Consider the following 12823-nt stretch of genomic DNA (forward strand, 5'->3'; position numbering starts at 1 on the left):
TCGCCGGCTCTTTAAAGTAGGCCCCGCCCCTATGACGTACCCAGATGCCTTGACCAATCAAAAGGTTTCTGCGGAGTAATGCCAGCCCCCTTCACCCCATCCAATATGCTTCCCGCCTGGGTCACGCGCCCCAGGGCTTCAAAGACGGCCAATTGGAAGAAGTGGCTCTGAATCGCTGAAGGTCACGTGCAGAGTCCTATGAGGACCAGTTAGAGTCGCGGAAGCGCGGCTAGGCGGCTGGGTGTGGGCCGGGTTTGGGGTGGACATCCGAGAGTTTAAAGGGCCGGGGTCAGTTGATCGACTCCAACCCGCGTCCTGGGGGCCAGGGTCGTGACCGCCGCGAGGGAGAGATGATTGAAGAGGGACCCAGTATAGTGCCCTTGGGCAAACCCAGGAGACCGCGAATGCTGCGATTATGGGGAATCTGTAGGGTTCAGATATTTTCCGCGATCTTCCTGCTGCTGTTGTCTCCTGCAGGAGTCGGGGCCGAGGCAGAGGATGACTTCAATCTGGTGGGTCCCCATTCGCATAGCTCCGTCCCCGACCCACGCGGACGGGACAGGGGCTGCTGATCACTTTCTCCTCCAAGGAACCCTCCGACCCCGTGTCCTCCTTTGCTAGTCCCTTTCCCTCTCTGGTCCTTGTCCTCTTTCCCTCTGAGGTCTCCCTGCCCCCGAGGGCTCATTCTCCAGTCGTACGTAGCCACTTCCTCGCTCTGAGCCACCAGTTTCGCTCTAAACTCTGCTCGGGTTCCCCTTCCTAGTTCTGGGACCTCAGCTCGCACACTGGATCCCCATCACCGTGCCTCTCCCAGAGAAATCTGACTCCAAGCCTCTCTTCATTCACTCTAAAACCCAAAGTCACCTTTGTTCTGTTGACCCTTCCTCTTCCTAGGTTCACCCACTTGTGACCATGGAGCAACTGCTGTGGGTGAGTGGGAAGCAGATCGGCTCCGTGGACACCTTCCGAATCCCTCTCATCACCACCACTCCTCGGGGCACTCTCCTCGCCTTTGCTGAAGCCAGAAAAATGTCGACATCGGATAAAGGAGCTAAATTCATAGCTCTGCGGAGGTCTATGGACCAGGGTATAAAGATGACTGGGTCACAAGACGTTGGATGGGTGGGGAGCTTGACCTGCCTTTAGGGCCCTAAGGCTGCTGGATCCCTGAGAAGTAGAGAGAACCTGAGGAGGGAAGGTGTCAGGGCAGTGAGCTGGAAATTAGGACCACCAAGGAGTTGAGCATACATTCAAACATTTATTGAACACTTACGATATACTTGGCATTGTTCTAGGTTCTGTAAATACAGTTATGAACAAAACAGAGCACCCCACCTTGCCTTCATAGGATAGGGGATGGGGGAGACAGACAATATACATAATAAATAACTAAATGTATTTTTTTTTGTTGGGAGGTAATAAGTACAGTGGAAAAACACAAAATAGGGCAAGAGATAAGGAGAGTGCGAGAGTTTGACTGCAGTGTTAAGTACATGACATTTTAGCAGACTCAGAGGAGGTGAGTGAGCCTTGAGAAAGAGCATGCTGAGCAGTGCAACAAGCTTAGATGCCCCAAGGAGGGAGGGAGATATTCAATAAATGAGGAGTTTGTGTGGCTGGATGGAGTGAACAAAGGTAGAAGAAGGTCAGAGAGGTAAGGAGGGGCAGATTTTGTAGGCCTTGGGGCCATCATAAAGCCTTGGGTCCCTAGCCAGGAGGTAAAAATGGCAGGGAGTGGTGGAAAGGGCACCTTCAAAGTGCTTACCCTGGGTCTCTTCCTTTTTTTCTTTAGGCAGCACATGGTCTCCGACAGCTTTCATTGTGGATGATGGGGAGACCCCAGATGGGCTGAACTTGGGGGCAGTGGTGAGCGACACGACGACAGGCGTGGTCTTCCTTTTCTATTCCCTCTGTGCTCATAAGGCTGGCTGCCAGGTGGCCTCTACCATGCTGGTGTGGAGCAAGGATGACGGTGTTTCCTGGAGCTCGCCACGGAACCTCTCCCTGGATATAGGCACCGAGATGTTCGCCCCAGGACCAGGCTCTGGCATTCAGGTCTCTGTCCTAAGATGGGTGGAAGGAGCTGCCTTGTAGAGACTCTGCCCCAAAACAGACTCATTCGCAAAGACAAGATCCTGTGAAGTCAGACTTTTCAGTTTTAGATGGGATTCCGTGGAAGAAAGGGACGTCCTGGGAAGAACACTCTACCCAGGGAAGGTGGAATTTTGCCAGTGGCATTCTATTTGGGGGTTGTCCACAGGGCTGCCCCAAACCATGTAACAATCCATGAACCCTGGCATGCTGTAGTCCACGGACTCACAAAGAGTCGGACATGACTGAGCAGCTGAACTGAATCCATGTACAGATTAGAAAAAAATTAGAAAATCCCATGCAGATTAGGGAAAAAAAAACCTCTCCTTCATTTGGGCAGACACAAGCCTGTGCCATGGGCCACAGCTTGGTCCACGAACACAGGTTAGGTTTAAGCTCCCATCCGATGCCTGTGGCTAGGCCTCCTTGTCCTTTGCACAGCCTGTCCAGAGTATACCCTGTATGCAAGAAGTTTATTCTGCCAAAAAGCTAAATTCAGTCAGTGGGTGTTTGCAAGGCTTGCAGGACCTGCAGCAAGGACAGAAGGGCAGGGGACTGGGTGTATCCTCAAACTTAGGAGGTGAGGGGTCCCCCTTCCCTGCCTGAGCCTCCTCGCTGTCTCTGTCTGCAGCATCCCGATCCTTTCCCCACAGAAACAGCGGGAGCCTCGGAAGGGCCGGCTCATTGTGTGTGGACACGGGACACTGGAGCGGGATGGGGTGTTCTGCCTGCTCAGCGATGACCACGGCGTCTCCTGGCGCTATGGAGGTGGGGTCAGCGGCATCCCCTATGGCCAGCCCAAGCGGGAAAACGACTTCAACCCTGACGAGTGCCAGGTGAGGATTCCACAGGCTGTTCCCCACCCGCCCGACCTGCTCGGCCCTCCAGAGACCTGTTTCACTCACAGACCCCGGGTCTAGCTGCCCAGCTCTGTGCCAGTCAGCCTTGCTCCCTCGGGGACGGGGCCCTGGGCCCTGGCCCTGCCCTGGGTCTTCCTGAAGCCCTCTTCTCTCCACTCAGCCCTACGAGCTCCCCGACGGCTCAGTCGTCATCAACGCGCGGAACCAAAACAACTACCACTGCCATTGCCGCATCATCCTCCGCAGCTACGACGCCTGTGACACCCTGAGGCCTCGGGATGTGACCTTTGACACGGAGCTCGTGGACCCTGTGGTAGCTGCAGGGGCTGTAGCCACCAGCTCTGGCATTGTCTTCTTCTCCAACCCAGCCCATCCAGAGTTCCGTGAGTATATGCCAGGTGGGGTGGGGTGGGCGGGGGAGCCCCTGTGACCGAAAGAAGGCCGCCTTGTCCAGGAGGGAGGCCCTTCGTCCCCCTGACTCTGCTGCTGTTCCCAGGAGTGAACCTGACCCTGCGCTGGAGCTTCAGCAATGGTACCTCCTGGAGGAAGGAGACGGTCCAGCTGTGGCCGGGGCCCAGTGGCTACTCATCGCTGACCGCCCTGGAGGGCAGCGTGGGTGGGAAGGACCAGGCCCCACAACTCTACGTCCTGTATGAGAAAGGCCGGAACCAGTACATGGAGAGCATCTCTCTGGTCAAAGTCAGCGTCTACGGAACACTGTGAACTGTGCACCTCCCATGGGGGCAGAGGGCCCTGAACTGAGCCTCAGGACCGTGGGTCTGCAGAGGGTCTGCTGGAGGAGCCTAGAGGACTGTTCAACCTTCCTTTCAACTCTAGCCTTTTGCAAAATCAACTTATCTTTGACAGGGAGATCATTCCTTTAAGACTAAAAACCTGGCTTCTCCCACCCAGGAGGAGCTGCCCGTACCTGGGAGCTCTTCCCTTCCCCATTGTGCACTCCCTGCCCTTTCTGCCCTCCTGGGACAATGACTGGTCCTTTTCTTGGGCAGGGCTAGGTGGGCCTGTAGCATTAAATAAATGTGAACTCAGGGAACTGGGGAAGACTTACCTCTTTGGGGTAAAATACTGGTTTTGGAGAGGGTTGGTGAAAGCTCTAGGAGGGCAGGACATTTGGCTTCAAGAAAGGATGAGGGGCACCATGCACTTTGACTATTTATGAATCAAAATGTTTATAACTTAACATTTTTAATGAAGGAGAATGAATATTTGCAGGGTCTGTCTGTTTCTGTCATTGCGCGTCTTCGTGTCTTTTCCCAGTGCACACGTGTGGGATGGGGAGTGAACTTGGGGAAGGAAGCTAATGTGCTTATTGACTGAAAATCTGTGACTCTGGCAAGTCAAATCCTCCTTTTGACTTCACATTCTTTCCTGTCACAGAAAAAGTTCGCTCTTCACAGATGTAATGAGGAGTAGGAGGAGGAACCTCGTAAGATAGTTAAAACCCAGCTGCATTGTAATTCTAAGGTGGGATAAGAAGCTGTCCTCCATGAAGCAGGTGTGTAAAATGCAGGTGAGAAGCTTCTCCCAGGCCAGCCTGGCAGAGAAATAAGCACTGTGGCAATTACGTGTGAAAATAGCATTTCGTCCTAGAGGAGATGCTATGAAAAGAGCCTGCAGCTGAGTGGGACAGCCACAGCTTTCCTCTGTATGGAAAGAAAATGCAATGCCGGGATAAGATGGTAAAACGTTCAGGACTTTTTAAAAATTTATTTTGGGCTGTGCTGGGTCGTCGTTGCTCTGTGGGCTTTTCTCTAGCTGCGGTGAGTGGAGCTTACTCTCCCTAGTGCTCAGGCTTCTCTTGTGCAGAACAGGCTCTAGACACTCCGGCTTCAGTAGTTGCGGTTCTCTGGTTCTAGAGTTCACGCTCTGCTATTGTGTGGCACCGATTGGTTCTTCCTCAGCACGTGGAATCTTCCTGGACCAGGGATCAGACCCGTGTACCCTGCATTGCCAGGTGGAATCTTCTCCACTGCACCATCAAGGAAGTCCTCAAGACATTCTTTATGTCTTTATCAAAAAGAGATGAGGGCCACATTCATCTGCAGTTAGAGATATGTTTTACTTTCAACTGCATTTATAAGAAAATGTTAGGATAATTTATTCTATCTGATGGAAGAAGTAGAATATATCCCACTGTGTGTAAAGACAAGGTGTAGTTTTGTTATGTTCTAGCCAGAGTTTGTGGTCAACAATGTAATACTTGATTTTTCATTTTATAGACATTTTCGAAAATACAAAATTAGAGAAAATAGCTTCAGTTCAGTTCAGTCACTGACTCGTGTCCGACTCTTTGCGACCCCATGAATCGCAGCACGCCAGGCCTCCCTGTCCGTCACCAACTCCCGGAGTTCACTCAAACTCAAGTCCATCGAGTCGGTGATGCCATCCAGCCATCTCATCCTCTGTTGTTCCCTTCTCCTCCTGCCCCCAATCCCTCCCAGCATCAGAGTCTTTTCCAATGAGTCAACTCCTCGTGTGAGGTGGCCAAAGTACTGGAGTTTCAGCTTTAGCATCATTCCTTCCAAAGAACACCCAGGACTGATCTCCTTTAGAATGGACTGGTTGGATCTCCTTGCAGTCCAAGGGACTCTCAAGAGTCTTCTCCAACACCACAGTTCAAAAGCATCAATTCTTCGGTGCTCAGCTTTCTTCACAGTCCAACTCTCACATCCATACATGACCACTGGAAAAACCATAGCCTTGACTAGACAGACCTTTGTTGGCAAAGTAACGTCTCTGCTTTTGAATGTGCTATTAGGTTGGTCATAACTTTTCTTCCAAGGAGTAAGCGTCTTTTAATTTCATGGCTGCAGTCACCATCTGCAGTGATTTTGGAGCCCCCCAAAATAAAAGTCTGACACTGTTTCCACTCTTTCCCCATCTATTTACCATGAAGTGATGGGACCAGATACCATGATCTTAGTTTTCTGAATGTTGAGCTTTAAGCCAACTTTTTCACTCTCTCACTTTCATCAAGAGGCTTTTTAGTTCCTCTTCACTTTCTGCCATAAAGGTGGTGTCATCTGCATATCGGAGGTTATTGATATTTCTCCCGGCAATCTTGATTCCACCTTTTGCTTCTTCCAGCCCAGCATTTCTCATGAGGCACTCTGTATATAAGTTAAATAAGCAGGGTGACAATATACAGCCTTGACGTATTCCTTTTCCTATTTGGAACCAGTCTGTTGTTCCATGTCCAGTTCTACCTGTTGCTTCCTGACCTGCATATAGGTTTCTCAAGAGGTAGGTCAGGTGGTCTGGTATTCCCATCTTTTGAAGAATTTTCCATGGTTTATTGTGATCCACACAGTCAAAGGCTTTGGCATAGTCAGTAAAGAACTAGATGTTTTTCTGGAACTCTTGCTTTTTTGATGACCCAGCAGATGTTGGCAATTTGATCTCTGTTTCCTCTGCCTTTTCTAAAACCAGCTTGAACATCAGGAAGTTCACTGTTCACATATTGCTGAAGCCTGGCTTGGAGAATTTTGAGCATTACTTTACTAGCGTGTGAGATGAGTGCAATTGTGCGGTAGTTTGAGCATTCTTTGGTATTGCCTTTGTTTGAGATTGGAATGAAAACTGGCCTTTTCCAGTCCTGTGGCCACTGCTGAGTTTTCCAAATTTGCTAGCATACTGAGTGCAGCACTTTCACAGCATCATCTTTCAGGATTTGAAATAGCTCAACTGGAATTCCATCACCTCCACTAGCTTTGTTCATAGTGATGCTTTCTAAGGTCCACTTGACTTCACATTCCGGGATGTCTGGCTCTAGGTGAGTGATCATACCATCGTGATTATCCAGGTCGTGAAGATCTTTTTTTGTACAGTTCTTCTGAAAATAGCTTAGTGAACCTCAGGTACCACAACATCCAGTTTCAGCAGTTAATCGAGATGTTACCACATTGCATCGTCTGATCCTTTTGTCTATTTCCTTTGCTGAATTATTTTAAAACAAATCCCAGACCTCTTGACATTTCACCCCTAATTCTTATGTATGCATCTCATTCCTTTTTTTATTACATTTTATTACATAACCATAATGCTATAGCAGTGGCCACAGGACTGGAAAAGGTCAGTTTTCATTCCAATCCCAAAGAAAGGCAATGCCAAAGAATGCTCAAACTACCACACAATTGCACTCATCTCACACGCTAGTAAAGTAATGCTCAAAATTCTCCAAGCCAGGCTTCAACAGTACATGAACTGTGAACTTCCAGATGTTCAAGCTGGATTTAGAAAAGGCAGAGAGGAACCAGAGATCAAATTGCCAACATCCGTTGGATCATCGAAAGAACAAGAGAGTTCCAGAAAAACATCTGCTTCATTGACTACACCAAAGCCTTTGACTATGTGGATTACAACAAACTGTGGAAAACTCTTAAAGAGATGGGAATACTAGACGACCTGCCTCCTAAGAAATTTGTATGCAGGTCAAGAAGCAACAGTTAGAACTGGACATGGAACAACAGACTGGTTCCAAATAGGGAATGGAGTACATCAAGGTTGTATATTGCCACCCTGCTTATTTAACTTATATGCAGAGTATATCATGAGAAATGCTGGGCTGGATGAAGCACAAGCTAGAATCAAGATTGCCGGGAGGAATATCAATAACCTCAGATACAAAGATGACCCCACCCTTATGGCAGAAAGCGAAGAAGAACTAAAGAGCTTCTTGATGAAAGTGAAAGAGGAGAGTGAAAAAGTTGGCTTAAAACTCAACATTCAGAAAACTAAGACCATGGCATCCAGTCCCATCACTTCATGGCAAATAAATGGGGAAACAATGGAAACAGTGCCTGACTTTGTTTTTCTGAGTTCCAAAATCACTGCAGATGGTGACTGCAGTCATGAAATTAAAAGTCGCTTGCTCCTTGGAAGAAAAGCTATAACCGACCTAGACAGCATATTAAAAAGCAGAGACATTACTTTGCCAACAAAGGTCTATCTAGTCAAAGCTAGGGTTTTTCCAGTAGTCATGTATGGATGTGAGAGTTGGATTATAAAGAAAGCTGAGTGCCGAAGAGTTGATGCTTTTGAACTGTGGTATTGGAGAAGACTCTTGAGAGTCTCTTGGACTGCAAGGAGATCAAACCGGTCGATCCTAAAAGAAATCTGTCCTGAATATTCATTGGAAGGACTGATGCTGAAAGTGAAACTCCAATACTTTGGCCACCTGATGTGAAGAACTGACTCATTTGAAAAGACCCTGATGCTGGGAAAGACTGAAGGCAGGGGGATGACAGAGGATGAGATGGTTGGATGGCATCACCGACTCAATGGACATGAGTTTTAGCAAGCTGCGGAGTTGGTGATGGACAGGGAAGCCTGGCATGCTACAGTCCATGGGGTAGCAAGGAGTCGGACAGGACTGAACGACTGAACTGAATGCTTTTGCACATCCAAAACATTCACAATAACTGTGGTATACTCTAAAACCCAAGTTGGTTATTCAAATTTCCTCAGATGTCTTATTTCAGTTGATTTGTTCAAACCAGGATCTCAAGAAAATCTACTCATTGCATTTGGTATTTCTTGAATCTCTTTCTCTCTCTCTCTTTTATTTTATTTTTTTGGATACCATCTACACAGAAGTAGGTTCATTTTGTCCTGTAGAATGGAGCATCGTTTAACTTTTTTCCTCCATCCCTTGTGTTTCCACTTACCAAACCTGAAGGTTTGATTAGATTTGGATTCCACTGGGTGAGGAGGAGTGTAGGACAAGATACCTTCTCAGGTGCCGTGTGTTTCCTGTTGTGCTCCCTCAGGAAGCAAGTCCTGCTTGCTTGTCCCTCTCTTGAGTAAAGCTGAAGGTGGTGATGTGTTCAGATGGCCATTAACTCTGTTGTGTAAGGCTTCCCCATCAACCTTCCAACTGACAGTTACATACACAGATGAGTTTTGCCTGAATCAGTTATTTCATGAGGGGTTATGAAATACTGGTTTTTGAATTATATTATTTTCTTTTCACATATTAACTGGAATGCTTTAATGAAAAACAAGTGTCCCTCATCAAGGTTGTTGGGTTACCCTGAAGCATGGTTCATATGGGAAAGGCAGGATAAATGCCTCCTTTCTCCCCGTTTGTTGCCAGTTCTCAAAGTAAACTGATGTGTTCATAATACTTAACCTTGGCTGGTAAACCACGTTGTTACCACACAGGACATACATACAGAGGCAGAGTCTGCGGGCCTACGGGGGACATGGGGATGTCTGAGAGAAGAAATACGAAGAAACACAGGCGGCCTGACTGAGGGCAGGGGATCCACTCTGCTTTTCTGACACAGATGGAGAAATAGATACTTATCAGAAATAACTGGACTTCCCTGGTGGTCCAGCGGCTAAGACCCCACTGTCCCAATGCAGGAGGGCCGGGTTCAATCCCGGGTCAGAGAACTAGATCCCACATGCAGCAACTAAAGTTCTCGAATGCTGCAGCCAAGTAAATAAATATTTTTAAACTAAATGGTGGCGTAAGAACCCGTCTCTAAGTGCTGGAGACAAGAGACATGGGTTTCATCTCTGGGTCAGGAAGATCCCCTGGAGGAGGGCATGGCAACCCACTCCAGAATTTCTGCCTGAGAATCCCCATGGACAGAGGAACCTGACAGACTGCAGTCCACCAGGTCACAAAGAGTCAGACACAACTGAAGCAACTTAGCACACACACAAAAACTAAATAGAAGGAAATGAAAGGAACAAATAAATAAATAGAAGGAAAAAGGTAAATGACCTCTGGGTAATTTGGCAAAAATACAACCGCAAAGGTGGTGCCCATAGTGAATGACCCAACCCAATGTGTATCGAGAGAGGGGAGGTTGGAGGGAAGAGTGAAGATGTACAATCACCTTTGTGCTTCAGTATCTTAAGCCCAGCTAACTTGGTGATGTTCCTATCAACCAATTTAAGGAATGTTGTTCAACCTTCACCAAGCTTGCTTTTGTTCAAGCCGTTCAAGTCCCCTTGCCGTTGGAGGTAGGAGCCTGGTATACAATAACTAACACGGGTTCACTGAGGATGTCGTGCCAACCCCAGTGGCAGTTCCATGCTCATGGATCTAAAAGGAGAGATCAAGGGGAGGCCAGTGTCTCAGGATGTCTGAGTCTCAATGAGGCATTTGATATGGTCATATGGAACCACAGGAAAATTTCCTGGACCCACGTATACAAAAAAGAGGGGAAATTCATTTACCACCACTGGAGGACACTTTTACACTTTAATACCAACCTCTTACATGATACTATAAATAGAGGAAAAGAATGAATCATTTCCCTTACCTTTGCAGGAACAAGTAATTCAAGTTAATGTACCAGTTGGTGAGAGATTATTACTATTTAATAATAAGAGATTATTATTATTTTATAGGAGAATATAAAAATAAGTATAGAAAAAGTAACCAAATTGGAAAATCATCATTTTGCAAACTTGAGTGGCAGTTCCCATTTGAAAGGTGCCCTCCCTGAACCTAGACAGCATATTAAAAAGCAGAGATATTACTTGGCCAACAAAGGTTCGTCTAGTCAAAGCTAGGGTTTTTCCAGTAGTCACATGTGGATGTGAGAGTTGGGCTATAAAGAAAGCTGAGTGCTGAAGAATTGATGCTTTTGAACTGCAGTGTTGGAGAAGACTCCTAAGAGTCTCTTGGACTGCAAGGAGATCCAACCAGTCAATCCTAAAGGAAATCAATCCTGAATATTCATTGGAAGGATTGATACTGAAGCTAAAGCTCCAATACTTTGGCCACATGATGCAAAGAACTGACTCATTGGAAAAGACCTTCTGGGAAAGATTGAAGGCAGGAAGAGAAGGGGACAACAGAGGATGAGATGGTTGAATGGCATCACCAACTAGATGGACATGAGTTTGAGCAAGCTGTGGGAGCTGGTGATGGACAAGGAAGCCTGGCAAGCTGCAGTCCATGGGGTTACAGAGTCAGACACAACTGAGCAACTGAACTGAACTGAACTCCCTGAACCAAAGTTTGGGGAACAAAAAGCTGAGCCCAAGAGAATTCTGTAGAAACAAAACTTGGGAATTTCCTGGAGGCCCAGTGGTGAAGACTCAGTCCTTTCACTGCCATGACCTGGGTTAAGTTCCCGGTTAAGGAACGAAGATCCTGCAACAAAAACAGAACATGTTAAAATAATCCTTATCTTCCTTTAGCCTCCCCACATAGTTTAGACACTTTCCCACAACTGCCTCTTTCATTCAACCTAACGTATAAGCAAGTATGTTTTGCCATATCTTTAGGCTTTCATTTTTTTTTATGAAGGCTTGTGTTATGTAAAACTTAAATATGTATATTTTTCTCCTGTTAATCTGTCCTTGTCAGGTTGATTTTTCAGAACAAGCCCAGGACCCTAAGAAGGTCAAGGAAAACTTTTCCCTCCCCTACACAGGCAAAGATCATCAGTGGATGCCAAAATCATTAGGTCAAGTGTGATGGAGGCTGGATATTCATTAACATGGTGCTGAAACCAAGGGCAGTCAGCAGTTAGCCATTAATAAGTAATAATAGTAACCTGTCTTCACTGATTAAGCTCACTGTTTTTACAGAAACTTGCAAACAATGTTTGCCCAAGTTGTTTTTTGAGACTTGGAGCTAGCTGGCTGTGTCTGGTTTGAGCTACAGCCAATGAAGACCCTCCATCTGGATATGCACGAGTGTCTGCTGGATGACATTTTGACATCAGAGGGACAAAAGCTTCATTCTCAGAGCTGACACAGTCATTTTCTGAACACACATAAGAAGCCTGTAGCTTAGTTGTTCCTGTGCAGAATGTTGATCACAGCACCTTTCTCTTATCTCCAATTGCTTTTCACCACACCTCAGCTTTATCCCATGAATATCCCAAGCCCCTTGTCTTTTGGGAAGTAAATTTGAGGCTTGTCCTCTCATCCCTCGGTTGGCTGCTTTACGAATAAGCCCTCTACTGCAAACCTAGCATTTGGCTTGCTGTGCATCAGGCAGACAAACATGGTTTGGTAACACTGCCAAAGAAATAACCCATCTTGCCACTCAAAAGGGCAAAAAGTATTTCTACAAGGAAGAGATCCTGGGGGTCGCTACTTTAACCAGGTGATCAAACTAATGTCTAGAATAATGGAACAAGTAGACGTTATGATCCCCCTGACACAAAGCCCTGTAAAGTACATAGCATTTGGAAGACTGAAAAAAATGATCCCCTAAAAGAGATCCCTGCAGGACAGGGAAGCCCGGCGGGCTGCAGCCCATGGGGTCGCAAAGAGTCTGACCCGACTGAATTGACTGAACAACAACAAAAGATATTCATGCCTTAATCCCTGGAACGTGTGAAGGTTATCTTACATTGGAATAAAGAGGGTCTTTGCAGATGTGATTAAATCAAGGGTCTTGCAATGGGGAGATCCTCCTGGGTTGTCTGGGGGAGCTCTAAATGCAATCACACTTATCACTCACTCTAAGAGGGAGGCCGAAGAAGACTCAATACACACAAGTATAGAGGAAGAAGCAGTGTGACACAGAGGCAGAGACTGGAGTGATGTGGCTGTCACAGCAGTCCAAGTGTGGGTTGGAAAAGCATTTCCAGACACTGAGCATTTCAGAAGGGAGTGGGTTTATTAAGAACAAAGAGCAGAGATAATGAGAGTGCTGAGAGCACAGCAGGCCGATCTCCTCACAGACCAGGGAGGGTCAATGGGATGCTGTTAGAACAGTGGGCCAGCTCAAGGGAGAGCCGACGCATGTCATGAGTTAGCAGCCAATTTTTATAGTCTCCAGACAAAATTCCTGCTGGAAGAGTGGCATTAGCTAATGGGTTAGGGTGCTGTAGAGTGACTACCAGGGTGGGCATTTTTGCTTAACTGGGGTC

At 47.0% G+C, this 12823-nt stretch overlaps 1 protein-coding gene across 1 annotated transcript; it reads left to right on the plus strand.

The window, feature by feature from the left end:
* The first annotated feature begins 123 nt into the window (after nt 1-123).
* On the plus strand, nt 124-4183 carry NEU1 (neuraminidase 1). Its single transcript, XM_069564021.1, has 6 exons — nt 124-512; nt 895-1087; nt 1793-2055; nt 2745-2927; nt 3112-3334; nt 3448-4183. The coding sequence occupies exons 1-6, from the start codon at nt 351-353 to the stop codon at nt 3672-3674; spliced, it is 1251 nt and encodes a 416-aa protein (XP_069420122.1). The 5' UTR covers nt 124-350; the 3' UTR covers nt 3675-4183.
* Nucleotides 4184-12823: the final 8640 nt, after the last annotated feature.

Source organism: Ovis canadensis, chromosome 20, assembly GCF_042477335.2.
Source record: "Ovis canadensis isolate MfBH-ARS-UI-01 breed Bighorn chromosome 20, ARS-UI_OviCan_v2, whole genome shotgun sequence".
NCBI lineage: Eukaryota > Metazoa > Chordata > Mammalia > Artiodactyla > Bovidae > Ovis > Ovis canadensis.